General features: G+C 37.7%; 2 protein-coding genes across 2 annotated transcripts; both read left to right on the top strand.

Moving 5' to 3' along the window:
* The first annotated feature begins 6105 nt into the window (after positions 1-6105).
* Positions 6106-10815, top strand: LOC103418689 (protein SMAX1-LIKE 6-like). The gene is made up of 3 exons (XM_008356798.4): positions 6106-7891; positions 8300-8546; positions 8730-10815. Exons 1-3 carry the CDS (start codon positions 6714-6716, stop codon positions 10617-10619), a joined length of 3315 nt encoding a protein of 1104 aa, XP_008355020.3. The 5' UTR covers positions 6106-6713; the 3' UTR covers positions 10620-10815.
* A 4713-nt stretch (positions 10816-15528) lies between these two features.
* Positions 15529-19094, top strand: LOC103418679 (zinc finger CCCH domain-containing protein 66-like). The gene is made up of 2 exons (XM_008356789.4): positions 15529-15815; positions 16567-19094. The coding sequence occupies exon 2, from the start codon at positions 16588-16590 to the stop codon at positions 18712-18714; it is 2127 nt and encodes a 708-aa protein (XP_008355011.3). The 5' UTR covers positions 15529-15815; positions 16567-16587; the 3' UTR covers positions 18715-19094.
* The last annotated feature ends 1221 nt before the right edge of the window (positions 19095-20315 follow it).

The raw sequence follows: 20315 nt of genomic DNA, 5'->3' as shown, positions 1-20315 counted from the left end.
ATATGTAGATGTTAACAAAAAAAAAATCTGATTATAAAGATTGTACATTAAAATAACGTCAAATCGTCATTCAAACAAGAATAAATTTTTACATATAAAGAATTAAACAGAGTCTAATCGCATCTCCAAAAGCCTAATCAAATGACCAGGCAATTCCATTTTAATGCGCCATACGTGTCAGCAAATCACACTTCAATAGATTATAAACGACTATACAAAAATACCTGGTGGAGCTTGATAAGACTCTTTGTCTAATTCGAAAGGTTTAGGCAAAGCACATCTCGCTAACAAATTACTGCACCAGCTACCAATGTAAAATTTTACTCAATCTTCTGCCTAATCCTTTGGAAAATACTCTTATCTTTATTAATATTTTATCTTCGGGTCAGTTTATTAACTTCTTTGGATAATGGTGGATTCGGAGTTTTCAAATAATAGGTCATAATATCCATCAAAAAGCTTCATCTGGAGCATATAGCAAGCACCTGCCAATTCGTATCAATATATGTCGAAATCGTATAGCAACATATGTCGACAACTACTATTATTTGTAAATGCTTGTTGAGGGTGGATGGAAGATAATGTGGAGTAACATTGAAGACTGTCAAAACTTGTCAACTAAAGTATTTTATCGAGCATATGGTGCTCACAATACAGTCCCCACACAATAAGAGAGAAAAGAAGACAAATATGATAGAAGAAAATAAAAGAAATAGGAGAAGGAGATTGTAGTTAGTTTTCCTTGGTTGTTTATAGTGTTCAAATACAATACACAAACAAATATATATGGGTTTGAAGTTGTTGGGTCAAGAATAATCACTGATTCCATGTTGGCTCCGCTACTGTTTTTAAAACTTTGATTAGGATCTGGATTCTCTCCCGGTTCATTTTCTCCTCCCCTTCTTCCCTTCTTATTTAAACGCTAAAAATTAAGCTACATTATCATTTTGTTTTATCTCATCGTAGAAAGGAAAAACTGAGAAGGGGACGGGAAGAGAATCCAACTCGCCTGTGACTAAGGGTTGGCAAGTTGATGCATGCAAGTCCAAAAGAAGCTGTCACGAGCAAAGAGCTTTTTGGTGTGGTGGGGGATGGGATTATCGGGGCGACTCTTTTGGCGTTGAGAGGGTAAGAGGAGAAGATAGTGATATGTGCAAGAATAGCACTAGCAACCATAAACATCAACTCCAACATTATAGGAGAGAGAAAGAGAGGAGAAGATGAAGGATTACGATGCGAATATAAAGAGATTGATGGAGAGATTATGTTCACATGAAAGGTTTTAAGTTTGCTTCTAGGGTTAGTTCAGTCCAATAAATTAAATAAAATGTTTGCTTCTGGGGAAGGTTTATATGTCTGGCAAAAAATTTAAGATAGAAACATGTTGTAGGACCATTGATGTTATCGACTGTAAAGTTGAAATAAGGGAAGTATCAAATTACTCGTTTTAATGTGTAGCCTAACTTATTTTTTGACCATTTACGTGTTAGTAAATGTAGAAAAAGTAGCAAAATGTGCTTTTCGCAATGATAGAAAGTAATTATGTTTATACACTCCAGCGCGAATTCGATTCCCATTGATTCCCATTTCCCAGTAAAATCCACTATTATTATTCCTCTACTACTCAAAAAATTTTAAAAAAATTAATAAATCAGAATGATGTTAATTATTTTCATGCTCACATTTGATGGTAGTAAACATGCTATAAGAATTAGGCATGCTTGCTTACTTGGAAATGAAAATTCATGAATTTGGAAATTCATGAATGGAGAATAGGATCAACCACTTCCCCCCTAATTGAAGTCTGTTTCAAAGAGTTTTTAAAAGAATTAAACACAGTTTCAAATCAATGCAAGCGGTTCTAATAATATTTAGCAGAAAAAGTTATAAGTGCTTTAAGGTTACAAAAAGTACTTAACATACATTCTAACATATATTTTTTTTATAAAAAATATTGATGTACTTCTAATAAAAACGCGTCTTAAAATTTAAAGATCTTGCTCAAATCGATGGCTATACTATACAAACCATATTTTCATCAACTCTAAGAAAGTCAAAGTGGGATTTGCTTACAAGTGAAGTCTCCTCTCCTCACATCTCTAGTCTTTCAAAGGTACGTAGTTTTCTTGCATAGATTTGGGAATCTAAGTTAGAGTTGCAGATCTTCAAACTAAGATTTTTTATTATTTTTCTTTTGGAATGAGAGAAGTAGAAGTGTGTAAAGGCAGCGCAAGCAAACAAGGGAAAAGGAAAAGGAAAGGGAAAAGGAAAGGACAACTACAAAGAACAAAAACAAGAAGTCAAATCAAACACCTTTTGCCCATCTTCACCTCTTTCTTTTGAAACTTTGAGATTGAAAAAAAAATAAAAAAAATAAAAAAAGTCTTAACAAAGCATTTTTCGTACTCTTCACTTTTAACGTTAAAGATATTTTTATTCTAAAAAATCATTCATGATACTATTCATTTATAATATCTTTTTATCATTTTGATAAAAACTCAAAATTTTTAAGTTTTTTTCATTAATTTTCTTATAAAAATATTTAGATGAAAACATCCAACTACATCATTTGTAGGCAATTTATTTGCAAGAAATTGCTATTCTTGTGGCACCACTATCTGATAGCCCTTGTAGAATCCAATATTACTAACTTACGAGGCTTTCTAAGGACCAAAGGCTGGTTTGGTATTGTTATGCTTTAAAAAAAGATTGCTGTGAGAATAAGCGGTTGTGCTGTGAGAATAAACGGCTATGAAATAAATCAGCAGAGTGTTTGGTAAACTTTTTTGTAAAAGTGCTTTTGAAAAAAAAAAACAGTTTGATAGTGGGTCTTTTCATTAAAGGAGCACTGTAGCTCCGTGTGCTTTGAAAAAAAAAACCAGTTTTCCAAAGTTGCAAATAGCAGTTTCAGCTGTTTCCTTTGATTTCAGCTTATTCTCACAGCAGCTTCCAAAATAAACCATTTTTTTTCAATTTACCAAACCCCTAAAACCCTCACAGCTTTTTTTCATGGGTGCCTTTTTTTTAAGCACCTCACTCTCAAACCACCCCCAAGTAATGTCTATCCGGATATTGAATTTTTGAAGAAGCTGTATGCACTAGTTGAATTGTGGTGGATTTTGTCATAGAACCTCTCTATTCATAGAGAACGACTGTCACAAGGGCATAAGGTTACTTATATTTTGACCTCACTTAACTTTTAAATGACTATGTAGACCGAAAATAAATGGTTAATATTGAATTGAGGAAATTTTATTTTATTTTTTTGAACTTGCCAATCTACTTGATAAAAAGTGGAACTACTAGGTAGTTGAATTACACCATGGTCTAGACTACTAAAAATAACCCTTTAACCCTTTGCATCGTTTCATACAAGAACATTAAGAGTTGATCTAATCATGCAGTCTAATGATATTTTACCCTAAAAAGAGGCTAATGACACTGAAACTGAGTCGTGAAATAATTCAGAAAAGGCCTGCCTCGCCCGTGATAGGCATATCAGGTCCAACATATGACTAAAATTTCCATTAGGTCCCCCAAGGGCTTTTTCTACCAAGTGTTCAGGTGGGGGCTGCCTTGAGGATGGCTCTTGGTTGGTGTTGGGTCACTCCCTCATATGCTTTTGTTGATATAACTTTGATCATATCTTTATAAATAGTATAATATAAGTTCAAGTTGCTTTCCCTCTCAAAAACTTTATATCCATTTTACATATTACACTTGTGTTTTGTGGCCATGTAAACTTGCTAATCTGATTGGCTGATGTGTCAATTAACAGATAATCACGATTTAACTAAACTTTATATCCATTTTACATATTATACTTGTGTTTTGTGGCCATGTAAACTTGCTAATATGATTGGCTAATGTGTCAATTAGCAGATAATCACGGTTTAACTAATTTAAAAGTTTAAGTTTATCGAAAAAGGTAAGCAATTTGGATTTCTCTTTATACGAGAGTGTGAATCATTGCTGTCACAATATTGTTAGAATTTTATTACGACGTTCTGTTGTGACAAGGAAGTCTCGATTGAGTTGAAGTTTATCTTCGCAACAATTTCGGTTATGTCACTTATAGAGAAAAGCATGAGGTAAGAAAGTTTGAGGAAACAATCCAGGCTAATCGTTGGAGAATAAATTCCATGTCATAAATATAACAAAATAATATACAACATAATACAGAGACATTTTGTAATGAAACCAAACACCTAATAACAAGTTATTAAGTTGGATAATATTGATGATATTAGTGGTGGACTACGATAAGCCTAAAAAGTTTATTAGTAATGACATTACTTGCTCAATAGATGCTTGTCATTTAAAAAGTAAACCACCCAACTAAATGCTAATGCTATTACATCTGGTTTGAGTTGCTTAATTTTTTTTAAAAGCAACTTCTTAAAAAAATTGGTGTCTTAATTGTGTTTGTTAAATTTGTATTATTTCAAAATTATGGATTCAAAACATCAGAAATCAGAACCAACTCTATACGCACTTCTAAAAAAAATTCATTGGAGGCATGTGAATAATACTAATAAATTAAACTTTCATATTGATAATCCTAATCTCTTTTTTTTTTTTTTTTTGCTAAAAGCATTTTTAGCAATATAGTTTACAAAATATTTGCTTATTTTTTTACAATTATTTATTTTCACAGCACAGCATATTCAGTTTAATAAAAAGACACAACAATCCCAAATTAGTTGTGAGAAAAAGCCATGGAATAAGTAAAAGATACATGGCACGTGTGATGTGTATATTTTACGTTAGTCCTCCAATGCCTCTATCAATTATTCACTTGGACATCACCAATTTTAGAAATTAATAAGGCTAATTCTTAAGGGCTCAAAGCCTTGACGTTGACGGCTAATGTCATCATGTTGGTCCATTTGTATGAATCCGGATCCTATTTGTGAGATTTTCGAAAATTCGTGAATCGTCTTCGTTCATTGTATATCGTGCGATTAGAAATTATTTTAAATATTTTTATTTAAAATTAAATACCAATAGTACATAATAAAATTGATCGCATAATATACAATGAATAAACACGATTCACAAATTTATAAGATATCATCAAAAGAATCCGGAGAGGATCCTGCTGGCATTTGTATTGTTTCTCTGGTGGACACGGCATCAGGATCAAATATCAATCTTCTCCCAAGCATTAGGGGTTAAAAGTAGTTAAGAACATTGCATTCAAAAATCTTGTGCTTGATTCCTCTCACAATCATCACTTATGCCGTCTTTCACAGGAGGCTGAAAATTTGAGTTTGATTTTAATTTATAAAATTTAAATATTTGTGTAAGAGCGATTTCAATGGTTGAGTTTAGTATAATAAATTCATAGTTTAACTACCATAGAGAGATTAGTATAATAAATTCATAGTTTAACTACCATAGAGAGATTAGTGATTGAAGTTGAATTTCAAGTTTATATTTTACACGGTACATTTTAGGTTCGATTTTTTACGCTGGTGAAACACACAATAGTGGTCAAACGATGGCTGAAACACACTATAATTGTTAGGAAAAGCTGAAATGCTTCTGTGAGTATTTCAAATTCACGAAAAGGTGGACCGCCACAGTCTCTGTTTCTAAAACAAAAAAACTCATAGTTTGATATTTTTCAATAAATAACACTTTTAAAAACTTTAAAGGCCTTGCCACTTAATACTAAGGTTTGATGGTGTTCCTCTTCACTTGGAAGTGAGGAGGTCTTATGTTCAAATCTCGGCGAAGGCGAATTCGATACCAAATTAGACTGCCTATTATGTGGTTTAGCCTAACTCTCTTCCTTTTAATGTAAAAATATCAATGTACTAAAAAAAACTTTGATGGCCTCAAAACCACATGAAAGACAAGGACGCAAATAGAAAGAAAGTTACGAGTTATTGTTTTTTTTACAGCTCATCAAATAGAAAGAAAGTTACGAGTCATCGTTTTTTTACAACTCATCGGTGCATGTAATGTGCTGATATTTGAAAGTTTAAATTAAAAATATCAAAATTCAGTGTTACAAATCTAACCGTCGAGTTACACTAATACACTACAAAATTTTCGTACAAATCATGAAGATGTCACATATTCTGATGCATCGGACAACTGAATTTACATAACTGAATTTGCATGTCGAATCTCACTTATGCATTGTGGAAGTCACGGCCAAACTTTTCCAAAACAATTAAAAGCCAAAGGGAAGGAGAAGAAAGAAGCGGATTTATGCTTTTGCTCAGTTTGTAGGAACCGGATGCCCTCCTGAGCGCGGGGACCGGAGTCTGTTGAGCAACCCATCATGATTCTTGAAATTTGATTCAATAACTTCAAACAAAAAGATCCTTTTAAAGTTATAATAATTTGAATTGTTAAATCAAATTTTCAAGAACGAATGGGAATGAGTTGTTTAGCAGGCTCTGATCCCGATGCTCGGGTTGCAGTTTGTATTAATGCCTAATCCAAGGTCCCATCACCTCCCCCACCCCACGCCCTAAAACAGTTGCTACACCCGCGGCATTTAGCAACCGGTACACAACACCAACAGAACCAAAATCTCTTTCTCTCTCTCCATTTTATACTCCTCGCAGATTGCATAATTTAATCGAAGCTTTCTCAAATATATTTCCATATTTTATTTCCTTCTAAGAAAGGCGGGATTTTTGTGCCTTCGTGTGTATCCATCTGTGCATATATATTATTATACACGCTAGCCGGCGATGCCGACGCCGGTGAGCGCAGCGAGGCAATGCTTGACGGACGAGGCGGCACGTGCTTTGGACGACGCCGTTGTTGTAGCGCGCAGGCGGAGCCACGCCCAGACGACGTCGTTACATGCCGTCTCGGCCTTGCTTTCCTTGCCGTCCTCGGCCCTCCGCGACGCCTGCGCCCGCGCCAGGAGCAGCGCGTACTCCCCACGCCTACAGTTCCGGGCTCTCGAGCTCTCCGTCGGAGTTTCCTTGGACAGGTTGCCGTCGTCCAAGGCACAGGACGAGCCTCCGGTCTCGAACTCGCTCATGGCGGCGATCAAGCGGTCTCAGGCGAACCAGAGGCGGCATCCGGAGAGCTTTCACTTGCACCAGATTCACAGCCAGCAGCAAGCGGCATCGCTTTTGAAGGTTGAGCTGAAACACTTTGTTTTATCTATTTTGGACGACCCGATTGTGAGTCGGGTCTTCGGAGAAGCCGGGTTTCGGAGCTGTGATATAAAGTTCGCGATTATTCACCCGCCGGTCACGCAATCCACCCGGTTTCGTCGGACCCGGTGCCCGCCCATTTTCCTGTGCAACTTAACGGACTCGGACCCTGCCCGACCCGGATTCAGCTTCCCTTTTTCCGGGTTCGAAGACAGAGACGAGAACTCCAGAAGAATAGCCGACGTGTTGGTTAGAAAGAGCGGGAAAAATCCGTTGCTAATCGGCGTTTGCGCCGGCGACGCTCTGAAGAGCTTCACCGAGGCCGTGCAGAAAGGTAAAGCGGGGATTTTTCCAGCTGAAATCGATAACTTTAGCATGGTATCCATCGAGAAGGAGGTTTCTGAGTTCGTCGTCAATGGCGGAAGCGAGGAGGAGATGGGTTGCAAGTTTGAGGAGGTGGGTCGAATGGCTGCGCGTTGCTCTGGAGCTGGAAGTGGTGTTATTGTAAATATTGGGGATTTGAAGGGTTTAGTGGGTGAGGGTATGGTGGCGGAGGAAGCTCTGAGCTTTGTGGTGCTGCAGTTGAAGAGCTTGTTGGAGATTCATGGTGGGAAATTACGGTTGATTGGCGCGGCTGCGAGCCACGAAGTGTTTACAAAGCTTTCGCTTTGGTTTTCGACGATTGAGAAGGATTGGGATCTTCATCTTCTTCCCATTACTTCTTCTAAAGCTTCAATGGAAGGAGGTTACTCGAAATCCAGGTGGTTATCTAACTCTGTTTTTTGTATTTAGTGCAAATGCTCAATATGCTCCTGTGGATTGATGCTTGATGTGTGTCTGAAGTTGCTTGAAGTCATAATTTGGTTGTGGTTTTGAGTTTGATACACGAAAAATATGATGTTTTGTTCCGAAAAGATGAGTATTGTTTGATTTCATTACTCTGGTTTAGGCTTTATAATTTTCTTTTTTAATAGAACTGATTTCAGAGTGAGAGTGTTTGATCCATATATGCATTCACGTCCCAACGTACGCGTTATAATGTTTAAGTCGATAGCAGTGGTATAAGTTGCGTGAATGTATTGAGTGTATGTTCCAAGTAATACACTTAAGTGTCTGACTGTTCTGTGCTCGTTGGATCTCACAGTTCCGTGCTCATGATATACTTACAGTTTGATGGGGTCCTTCGTTCCATTTGGCGGATTCTTTTCTGCACCATCCAACTTCAAAAATCCATTGAGCAGCACATATCAATCGTTTGGACGTTGTCATGGGTGCACAGAGAAGTATGAGCAAGAAATTGCTTCTGTTCTGAAAGTAGGATCAACTGTTTCGGTAACTGATCAGCGGTCAGATAGCTTGCCTTCTTGGTTACAAATACACAAACTTGGCACTGGCAAGGGAGATGATCTAGCAAAGGTATGTAACCCCTTCGAGTTAATTTTATGGATCAAGTTGGAATAACTTCTGTGCACACATAGGCATGCCTTCACGCACAAACACATGGAGTTTAACGAGCATGTTTCTTGTAACTGGTTGGATTTAATCTATTACCTGTATTTGCTCGAGCATATGTGTAAGTGTGTTTCATTATTCATGCAGACCAAAGATGATAAAACAACAATGAATGTTACAGTATCAGCACTGCAGAAAAAATGGGATGATTTCTGCCGACAAAATCTTCATGCTCAACCATTCCCTAAAGTGGACATTTATCAAGCAGGGCGTCAAGTTGCATCTGCCGAGGGCTCCCTAGCTGTTTGGGATAGAAAAGAAAACAGTGGTGAAGACTCATCTCCAAATGAAAGTGGATGTGCTATTCAATTTCACTGCCAGCCAATGGTTATGCAAAAGAGTTATCTATCAAAACAGAACTTGCCTGTGCAAGTAGTTTCTGATGGTGAGAATACCAGTCTCCAGTCTGAGCTATTGGTAAAAGATTCGAAGGGTCAGCGAGTTGAACTGGGAAGTCCCTGCCTAACTACTTACCCCATCCACAATCTGCCCACCGACTACACATCATCTGCGCTGGTCACTTCTGTGGCAACAGATTTGGGATTGGGAACATTATATGCAGCAACCAGCCAAGGGCCATTAAGTCCTCAATTACAAGATATTAAAGGGAGTTCCCACCACCTCTCTGGTTCCATTTCTGCTGAATTTGATGTATTGAGTGAAAATAGTTCACGCCAAATAGCTCAGTCCTCTTCCTGCTCTGCTTCTGATCTTGGAGGGCAGATTGATCCAAGCGATATCAAATCACTTACGAGAGTTCTCACAGAAAAGGTTGGCTGGCAAAATGAAGCCATTTGCAGTATCAGTCAAGCTGTGGCACGTTGCAAATCTGGTGGTGGAAGGAATCAGGGTTCAAAAGTTAGAGGAGATATATGGCTGACTTTGATTGGACCTGACAAAGTCGGAAAGAAGAAACTTGCTTTAGCACTTGCTGAGATACTTTTTGGCTCCAGAGAAAGCTTAATTTCTGTGGATCTGGATTCCCAAGACAGGGGTTACCAATCAAACTCAGTTTTTCAATCCGAATGCGCAGATGATTACAATTTGAAGTTTAGGGGTAAGACAGTTGTTGATTACGTTGCAGGAGAGTTAAGCAGGAGACCTCCTTCAGTGGTCTTCCTTGAAAATGTCGATAAGGCGGACTTTATTGCCCAGAGTAGCTTGTCCCAGGCCATTAGGACTGGCAAGTTTCCAGACTCGCATGGGAGAGAAATCAGCATTAACGACATAATCTTCGTGACAACCTCCACTATAAAAAAGAGCAGCAAAAGCCACTCTGTAGAGATCGAACCCCATAAATTTTCTGAGGAGATCATACTTACCGCCAAGAAATGTCAAATGCAAATTCGGAATTTTGGAGATGCCAACCAAAGCAAGGGCATGAGTGTGAGGATTGCACCAAGAGATGGAACCTCGAACCCGTATTCTTCTGTAAATAAAAGAAAGCTGATTGACACCAATGCCTCCATAGAGCAATCCTCTGAACTACAGAAACGGTCCAACAAGCAATTAAGGAACTTTCTTGATTTGAATTTGCCAGTAGCGGAGACAGACGAGAACATAGATTCTGAAGATTGTGACGGTGACTCCATCTCCGAAAACTCGGAAGCTTGGTTGGAAGGTTTCCTCAATCAAGTGGACGGAAAAGTGGTTTTGAAGCCATTTGATTTCGATGCACTTGCTGAGAAAATAGTGAAGGAAATCAATCACGAATTTAAGAAAATATTCAGATATGAGGTTCAGCTGGAGATTGATTTCGGAGTCATGGTTCAGATGCTCGCAGCTGGCTGGTTATCGGACAAGAAGAAAGCCGTAGAGGAGTGGGTGGAACAAGTTCTCAGCCGAAGCTTTGTCGAAGTACGCCAGAAGTTCTGTCTCACTGCTCATCCAGTAATGAAACTGGCTGCTGCTGGAACTCTTTCCGTCGACGAGCAAGCTCCCGGCGTTTGCCTTCCTGCTAGAATTAGTCTGGACTAATTTTTTGCTAAACTGTGCTTTTTGTAAGTACATGTACGTATACTGTAGCTTTTAGCATATAGCATTTGGCATTAGAAAAGCCTCTGTTTTTCTAGTCAGTCCTATAATTTATTGGTAAATCCATTTTGTGCTGTATTAGTGACTTGTTTGTAAGAATGTAAATGTTCCTGTTGATCTACGGCAGTTTGTTTTGTAATTTGCATTGTGTTGTATTGTCAGTTTAGCATATATGCTTATTTGCTCGATGGAAGAACTTATATATGAAACTGAGACGTTAAAGTGTTGGTATCTCAAAGCATTCACGTAATGTTATGCCCTTCATAGTGATGAGGTGAGTGTGATACCTGTATATAGGAATCAGGTATCTTGAGCTTAATTTCTATAACAATACTGTTACATTAGTGTGAGTTGAATATATTGTACTACGCTTTGAGTTGGACATATTGAACCCATGAGTTCAATAAATTCGTATCATGCTCGAATTTTCCGGCCCATTATAAAAGTGTGACTCCTGTATAAGTGAATGTATTGATACCACACTCTGTTTCCGGCGAAGGTCTTAGGTAGGTAAATTAAACCACATAGTGGGCTAGGAATACCCCAATACCATCGTCTTGCAGCCCATAGTTTAAGTGCTTGGGCCTCTTTAGTCAATGTTTTGGGTTGGATCCCTGAACAACTCTCTGTCCTCCTCTGTACTGGGGAACAAAACCTTGGGTCCGGATCCGAACTCAAAGTAATTATGTAAACATTAAAGTATATATTAATAATAAAAAAAGGTAGTGTATATAATAAAATTTAAAGAGTCGTTTGAAATTATTTTTAAAATAAATAAAGTACTTTTGATAAAAATATTTTTAATATAAAATTTTAATAAGAATATAAGTGAATTTTAAAAAAATAACGCTTGAATTGCTTATGAAACAAAAAAATATTTTCTTTATAAACGGTTCAGCTATTTTAAAAATTATTCCAAACAAGCTCTAGAATCTTCATTCCATCTCATTTCTTCCCATGTTTTATAAATTTTTCCCAAAACAAAAAAAGTCCATATACAGCAGTGACACCTGTCCCTCTAGTAACATGTGCATTGTTTGTCATCCAACTTTCCCTTCACACTTTATGAAAAAGAAAAAACAACAATTGATATTTTGGAAGAAAGTGAATGCATTCCACTTTCTGAAAAAGAAGGACAATTGAAATTAGAGAATTTTAACGAAGAATTCTCGGTATTATTTATTTTAATAAAAACTTATATTTTTTATATTAAAAAAATCAATCATGGTATTATTTACTTTATCCTTTATTTTGTCATTGTTATTAAAATTCAAAATTTTCAAACTATTTTCATAAGTTTTCTTTTGAAATTACCCTTTCCCTTTAGCTGATTTTCTTCATAATTTTTTTTTTATCATCTAAAGATAGGTAATTCGACCATGTTCACACAAGTAATTAACTTTGAGTATCGGAACGTCGTGTGAAATGAAATTCTACTTCTTTTAGTCGCTTTTTCACAAAGAATGTTGAAATACTTTTCGATGCTGTTTCAAAAAACGAATAATAGTAGTAAATAAAAAAAACAAACAAACAAACAAACAAAGAAACAAACAAGAGGAGACCAAAAACAAGCATACAGAGTCCCAGGTATCAACATCTAATTACAATCTAAAAACTTTGATGCTGATAGGATTGAACTAGAGTGATCACACACACATAAGATGTCGTTTTCCACCGAAGTAAACGACACAAAATGACACAGACCTGCCGCTTATCTTGTATTGCACGTAATCTTTGATGTCGCTTTCTCACTTGCACAGTCAAATTTGGCTTTTGATTTTTGGGACACACTTTGAGCCGTTGATTTGTCCATTGTTCATGGATTGGAGGATGACCGTCCGATTGTCTTTGGGTTCAAGTTGGAAAGTTTGCTTTGAAGAAAAGTACTGAGAGCTGGTTTTGTATTGTTATGCTTTGAAAAAAAACTACTTCTGCTGTACTGTGAGAATAAACTAATTTTTGTTGCTTCACATTTTCAGCTTTTTTCATCCAAAATTGTGAAAATAAACTGTTTTTAAGTGTTTACCAAATACCTTTTTGAGCTCAATTTTTTTGTATACTTATTTTTTTTATAAAAACACCACAATACCAAACCAATACTAAGCCATAAGATGGGGCTTGTCCACTTAGTCATCAATTGTCACTTTGTTCTTTGTCTTTCAACTCAACTTAATATTCCTGGCTTTAAAAAAATATTAAATGGTTCCTATAACTCTGGTGTACTAGTTAATGTGCTCACATTAAATGCTATATAACCAAGTATGGAGTGGATAACTGTTGAAAATATTTAAGTAGTAAGTCTATTTCAAGATGAGTGCTCTCCTATTCCAACTTCTCAGGAGCCTCCAGTAGCACATCCAAGACAACAATAAATTTTTTCTGCCCCTGCGGGGATGGAGTGACAAAAGTTTTGAGAATTATAGGTTGATTGTATCCCTTTAGTGGGTTGTGGTTCCCTTAAATGAGTATTATGGTATTGCTGAGTGGTGATGACTTGATGTGGTTTCGTTGTATGACAGTGAATTTTGTGTGCTACCAATGCAAGTCTGTTGTGATTGTAACGTACATGTATTAGTGTTATTTGTTTCTATGTGCTACCAATACAAGTCTGTTGTGATTATAACGTACATGTATTAGTGTCATTTGTTTCTATGTGCATACTTGGTCCGAAAATGGATGGATCTTGAGCTTCTATGTTAATTGTGGCCTAGTTTGCTTCCAAAACCTTCATGTGTATTGCTCAATCATCATGTGGATGCTCTTATTGTGGACAATGTTATTTTTAACTTGGTAGCATATGATGCACAAATTTGGAACTTCCAGGACTTTTAGTTGGTACCACTTATCACCGTCGCTGTCACCACTACTAGCATATTTTTTATCTACTATCCCTCATTGATATATTAATGTTTCTATACACACATTAAATTCTGCATTCAAATTTCATTGTTATTTTATGTTAATTAGACAAACAAATTCACAAATTTACAAAAATAAAATTCTGTCATTTTAGAATAAGAGAGCTGTTATTCCCACCCCAATGTCTTATCTTTCCACCCGTCTTTTTATGAATTTTTTAATTACAAATTTGCCAAATTGTAAAATGACTAATAAGGACCTTAGTTACCCCATTTTGCATTACATTTTTGTTTTATAAAAAATAAAAAAGAAAAGTTTGGGCGTGATAACTCTCGCGCTATGTTTAGACAATTTGTCTCCCTTAAACCCTAACTCATCATTCCCATCTCCTTTCATTCGGATAAAACAAAAAGAATAAACTTAGAAGATGATGTTTCTATGGAAGAAGTAGATGATTATGTTTCCCTCGAAGAGATAAAAGATAATTTTATGCCGATCATCTTGATTTGTTGACATCATATAATTGAAGCATAGCTCTGTGATTTTTTATCTTTAATTATATATATATATATATTAAGAGTTATTTTAGGAATAATAGTGGGTGAGAAAATAACACAACTGGGTGGATCTAGCAGCTCTCTAGAATAATTTTCACATCCGAACACGTGTAAGGAATCAAATCATTGATTGGATTTTGTAATGACATATATATTCTTGGCAACTAAAATAATTACATATAGATTAAATTCAGTGGGTGTCACAATTGGAGCACTTACTAGATCATGACAATTACAACTTGCCTATAATTTTATTTTTATCTCACCATGTGTATTTCAACCGATTTGTAATTTTTTATTTATTACAATTTTCTTTTTTTTTTCAAAAAGAAGAAACAGAAATGATTGGGCTGCCACAACAAATGCACTCGTCCAAAAAAGCAATAACAAAAATTCATGTACGGTCTCGGTTTTTCAAATGTAGCAAGAAATGATACTTTTTACCTCGTCTCTTAAGAGGCAAAATCTTGCACATGTAATGAAGCAAGAGTAGATTAAGAAGAAGATTAGTACATGGTTTAAAGATGATGGCGATGATTAGGCTGAGATAATTGAGGAAAATAAGGCAATTTGCAAATCATTCAATTTAATTTTTGAAAAAAATAATCCAGAAAAAGGAGACAACTTAAATGAGAGAGCCCCACGATGGTAGACTTTTTTTTTGACAAATTTATCTACCAGAAAAAAAAAATCGAAGAAAAAGACTTTTTTGCTCCATTTATTACGTCATTAATTTAATAAAATAGAATTCAAATATTTATTATGTTGCAGGCGAAACGAAAGCGAGGGTTCTAGAAAAAGCATCGGGCCTCTCTCATTCGTCGATGGCTCCAAGAATTCCAAAGCGCAGTGAACAACGACTACCACCCCGAACCGATAACCTCACCGACCGTCTCCACAACCCACGCTAACAGACAAATCATCGACCTTACAGTTGAAAAACTGCACTCCCAACAGGGAAGAGATCCTCTCCTGTTCTCTCCTATCAAAGCCCACCAATCAATTAATTTAGGCATTTGAAATTTGATTCAACGGCTACAAACAGAGAGTCCTTAAAAAGTTATAATAATTTTAGCCGTTGGATCAAATTTCAAGGATCCGGATTAGTTGATTGGTTGGATTTGGTGGAAGAGATCCAACCAATAAGATATCTCAGTCGTTTATGTTTCAGTGACAGTGGGTAAAACTATCATGATCTAGAAGCGAATTGGTTCTTTTCCTTCTCGGATAACGGACGGTGGAGGTATCGCCACGTCATTTGTAAAGACAAATACGCGTAGAGCGGTGACTGTCCCGGAATCTGCACACATCGCTCTGGTGTGGTCGGTTACACAGGATCGTAGACACGCGGCCATCCGCTACTCGTGAGCTCTTAGATATTTAAAAAACAGCGGGACCCACCGGAATTTAAAAATAAAACGAATTTATTAGCTTCTCTTTTAATTTGTTTTTGTTTTAAATTTTCTGGATGAAAGAAGGGAGAGAGAGAGAGAGGGAGATATAGAGAGAAGGAGCGCTTGCATATTTAGTAGGCTCCTTCTTTTTTGACTGGAGAAAAAAAAAACCATAAAAACTCAGAAGAAAGGAACGAAGAGTCTCTGTGTTTGCTAATAGTTTGGTTTTTTTGTAGAGTTAAAAGAGGAGGTGGGAGGAGTTGGGTCTTTTTTCTGAGCAACTCTGAGAGTTCTTTCTCCTTTGTATATCATTTCTCTGCTGCAGTAAGGTATGCCCGTGCTCTTTAATTTTTATGTGTTTTCATTGTTTAATTCGATTATTTGGGGTGTCATCCCATTTGGGTTTTTGTTTTCTGGAAGTTTTTGTTGATTTTTCTGTTTGGTTCTTGAGAAAATGGGAATTTTGAAAGAAAGTTTGGTTCTTTTTTCTTTGATGGGTTTGTTTGTTATTTGTTGGGGATTAAAAAAAGTTGGAAGAAAGAAGTAGAAGAATTGAGTTTAATTGAAATTTAGTTTTCTCTTTTACTTTGATGGGTTTTGTTATTTATTGGGGATTAGAAGTTTGGAAGGAGTAGAAGAATTTGTGTAAGAGTTGAGTTGTGGATTGGTTTACTAGAAGGGGGTAGAGAGAGAGAGAGAGAGAGAGAGAGAGAGAGAGAGAGAGAGAGAGAGAGAGCTGTATGTGAATTTTCTTTTCCCATTTTCCTGGCAACCAAAACAAGTGGTGGTATTTTTGTTATGAGGGGCCGTGTTAACAGATTTCTGTTTCAGTTTTTGCTTGAAATTGGGTAACATTTGTGTGTTGACAATACGGTTAAATGATGACACCAAAGTTCGAATTTTTATGTTTTGATCAAATCCCTAGCACACCTTTTTCGAATCGATCTTTATGAATTTTGCTTTTATGGCTTTGGATGATAGAATTTCGCTCTTTGTTCGTGTATCTTTTTCCTCCATAAAGTGCCCATGCTTGTGATCTTGCTGACAGAGGGTGTTTGAATTGATGTGTTCCTGTTATAGGAAGAGACTGTTTTGAGATCCATGTGCAGTGGTTCCAAGACGAAACCTTCTTCCACGGATATGGTCATGGAGCATGAGAAACAAGAAGGGATGCTGTATAGCTTTTCGATTTTGCTTGAACTAGCAGCCTGCGATGATCTTGAAGGGCTCAAAAGGGCTGTCGAAGAAGAGGGTCATGATGTTGATGAGGCGAGCTATTGGTACGGGAGGCTGATTGGATCGAAGAAGTTGGGGTTTGAGGAGAGGACACCCCTCATGATCGCTGCTATGTTTGGTAGCAAGAACGTGTTGAATTATATTCTTCAATTGTGTATTGTTAATGTTAATAGAGCCTGCGGTTCAGATAGAGCCACTGCTCTTCATTGTGCTGTTGCTGGTGGCTCTGCTGCTTCGGCGGAGGTTGTCAAGCTCTTGCTTGCTGCTTCTGCTGATTCGAGTGCTCTTGATGCTAATGGAAACCAAGCTGGTGACTTGATCACATCTGCTTATGGTTCGAGCTTCAATTTGAGGAAGAAAGCTTTGGAGGGCATGCTCAAGGGTGTTCCCAGTATTGATGAACCTTTTGACTTCTCGGAGCAAATGATTAATGAGACAGAAGGTCAAGAACAGAAAGAGATTACAACTCCTCGTGCTTCAAAAGATGGAACAGAGAGGAAAGAGTATCCTGTTGATCTCTCTCTTCCAGATATCAAGAATGGGATTTATAGCACAGATGAGTTTAGAATGTATACTTTCAAGGTTAAGCCTTGCTCTAGGGCTTACTCACACGACTGGACAGAGTGCCCATTTGTCCACCCTGGAGAAAATGCAAGGCGGCGTGATCCAAGGAAATATCATTACAGCTGTGTTCCTTGCCCGGAGTTCAGAAAGGGGACCTGCAGGCAGGGAGATGATTGTGAATATGCACATGGTATTTTTGAATGTTGGCTTCACCCTGCCCAGTACCGCACTCGTCTTTGTAAGGATGAGACCGGATGCACAAGAAGGGTATGTTTCTTTGCTCACAAGCCAGAAGAGCTTCGTCCCTTGTATGCTTCGACAGGTTCTGCTGTGCCTTCTCCGAGGTCATTCTCAGCCAGTGGTGCTTCTCTGGATATGGGGTCAATTACCCCACTTTCCCTCAATTCTCCATCCATGATGATTCCTCCTACTTCAACTCCACCCATGACTCCCACTGGACCTTCTTCTCCTAGGAGTGGTTTCATGTGGCAAAACAATCCAAACTTTGCACCCCCTACCTTGCAGCTCCCAGGTAGCAGGTTGAAATCTACTCTAAGTGCTAGAGATATGGATTTTGACATTGAAATGCTTAGCCTGGAGAAGGATCGCCGAAGGCAGCAACGCTTGATAGATGAGATATCTGGTTCCCCATCTAACTGGAACAATGGCTTATCTCCTGCGTCACCTTTTTCTGCCTCTGGGAATCGAACAGGGGAATTGAATAGCCTGGGAGGAGTGAACCCTACTAACCTTGATGACATTTTTGGATCTGTTGATCCTGCAATTTTGCCTCAATTTAATGGCCTTTCGCGTGATTCAACAGCATCCCAGTTACATTCTCCGACTGGGATGCGCCAAAACATGAACCTGCAGGCCCGTCCCAGTTACTCTGCCAGCCTCTCATCCTCTCCTGGAAGGGCTTCTTCAATGTTTGGAGTTGATGCATCTAGTGCAGCTGCTGTTTTTAGTTCAAGGTCAGCTGCATTTGCAAACAGGAGTCAGAGTTTCATTGAGCGTAGTGCCGGCAACCGTAACACTGGAGTTTCTTCTTCTGCTGATTTTGGAACATTAAAGCCCTCTAACCTTTCAGATTGGGGCTCACCTGGTGGCAAATTGGACTGGGGTATGCAGGGGGAAGAGCTGAACAAACTGAGGAAATCTGCTTCTTTTGGAATCCGAAGCAACGGAAGCAGTTTCCCAACTGCTTCATCCACGATGCCAACACATGTTGATGAACCTGATGTATCATGGGTTCAATCTCTTGTCAAGGATGGACCTCAACCCTTGCAACAACGTGGGCAATTTGGTTTCGAGGATCAGCAGCAGCAGCAGCAGCAGCAGCAGCATAACCCTAACAACGGAGGTCCAGAAATGCTCCCCGCTTGGGTGGAGCAGCTGTACTTTGAGCAGGAGCAGATGGTGGCTTAAATTGATGAATCCCCGGAGTGCTCCTTTCATTGACGTTTAACTATGTTATTTTCATTCGCCATTTTTTAAATTTTTATCGTATTCATCGTAATTAGGTTGAAGGAACCCTGAGAAGAGAGGAAATAACCCGACGGAGAAGAAAGATAAGTCAGTGCAGAATGCAAGTTCTGTACGTAGTGTTTCCTTTTAATTAGTTCGTCTTCACTGTAATCTCCTTGTGAAACTCAAGCTGAAAGATGCTGAAGAACATGAGATAGCCTTTCCCCAATGAGATCATTAATTATCAAGTTAATTAAGATGTTTTTGGTCGATTGTATACCTTATATGTATCACCAGCTCTTGCACTGGTGAATTATTCATAAATCGATGATATTCATTAACCATCTGGCCAACTTTATGTTATCATGCTGAATTTTCTGTCTGCATTTACTTGTCAACCGAAAGATATTGAGAATCTTGGGTGTCTTCCGAGTGTTTATACTCGTGCGTCACTATTTCTCATCTTGTGATTACATGATGAAAGAGATGTGTCATCTTGTGATTACATGATGAAAGAGAGATGAGATGTGTGGCGTGACATGCATATGTACACACATGATGACACGGGAAAACCTTTCCTTTCCGTTTGAACTTGGAAATAGAATTCCCCCCAACCCACCTCCCAATCTTGTGCAATCAGAAGTATCCAGCTTTAAGACTTTTTACTTTCCGAAAAAATGATTTCCACACCTTCTTTTGCACACTCGTATTCGTTTATATCCGTTGATTCTCTTTTGATTGATTCAATCTAACATGTCAAAAACTACACAGGAGCGTAAAAATGGCAAAATTGCGTGAAAATCACTTCCGTTAATCTATCTTTTTATGATATCTGCATATTGCTTTCGGCCTTCCAAAGGTGAATCTCTTCCCAATCTTCCCAATAGGTGATATTTTGCAGAGCACAAGGGCAGACCTAATCTCGCTACTTTTTCCACCTTTCAATCTGCTTTTTAGGAGTTGGGTAATTGCTAGTGGCATGAGCACTAGATAAAGAGAGGATTAGTGGCTTCAGTCCCAACACCCAGAGATGCCTTGGCCCACAAGTATCAACACTATACTTTAAATCCGGGGAATTTGATATTTTTAAGTTTCTACCCACTCATCTTCAAACAGTAATATCACAACACATGTACCCTTTTGGATTGAGGTTGAACTACCTACTTTATTACTAGTAAACTAATTAAAAACCTCCTTTAATAAAGGGTGATATGGGGGGATTCACCCACCTTTTAATTTTCAAAACATGAAAGCATTTTTTCCTCCGTAGAATAACAACAAAGTGCAGTTGTATGAATCTTAGAATGTCATTGTACTTAATTTGGCGCTAAATCTTCTGTTAGCTCCAAGTACTCCATATTCATGATCGTATTTTCTAATCAGAGCATTTGTATGTCTTTGTTTCACATGTCCAAATCACCTTGAACGATTTTCTCTCATCTTATCTTCAATTATGGCTACTCCTACTTTACTTCGGATATCCTCATTTTTAATTATGTCCTTATTCGTGTGCCCACACATCCAGCGAAGCATTCTCATCCTGCTACACTCATTTTTTGCAT

The sequence above is a fragment of the Malus domestica genome, chromosome 03 (assembly GCF_042453785.1).
Source record: "Malus domestica chromosome 03, GDT2T_hap1".
Classification (NCBI taxonomy): domain Eukaryota; kingdom Viridiplantae; phylum Streptophyta; class Magnoliopsida; order Rosales; family Rosaceae; genus Malus; species Malus domestica.
This window is presented reverse-complemented; position numbering and strand designations above follow the sequence as displayed.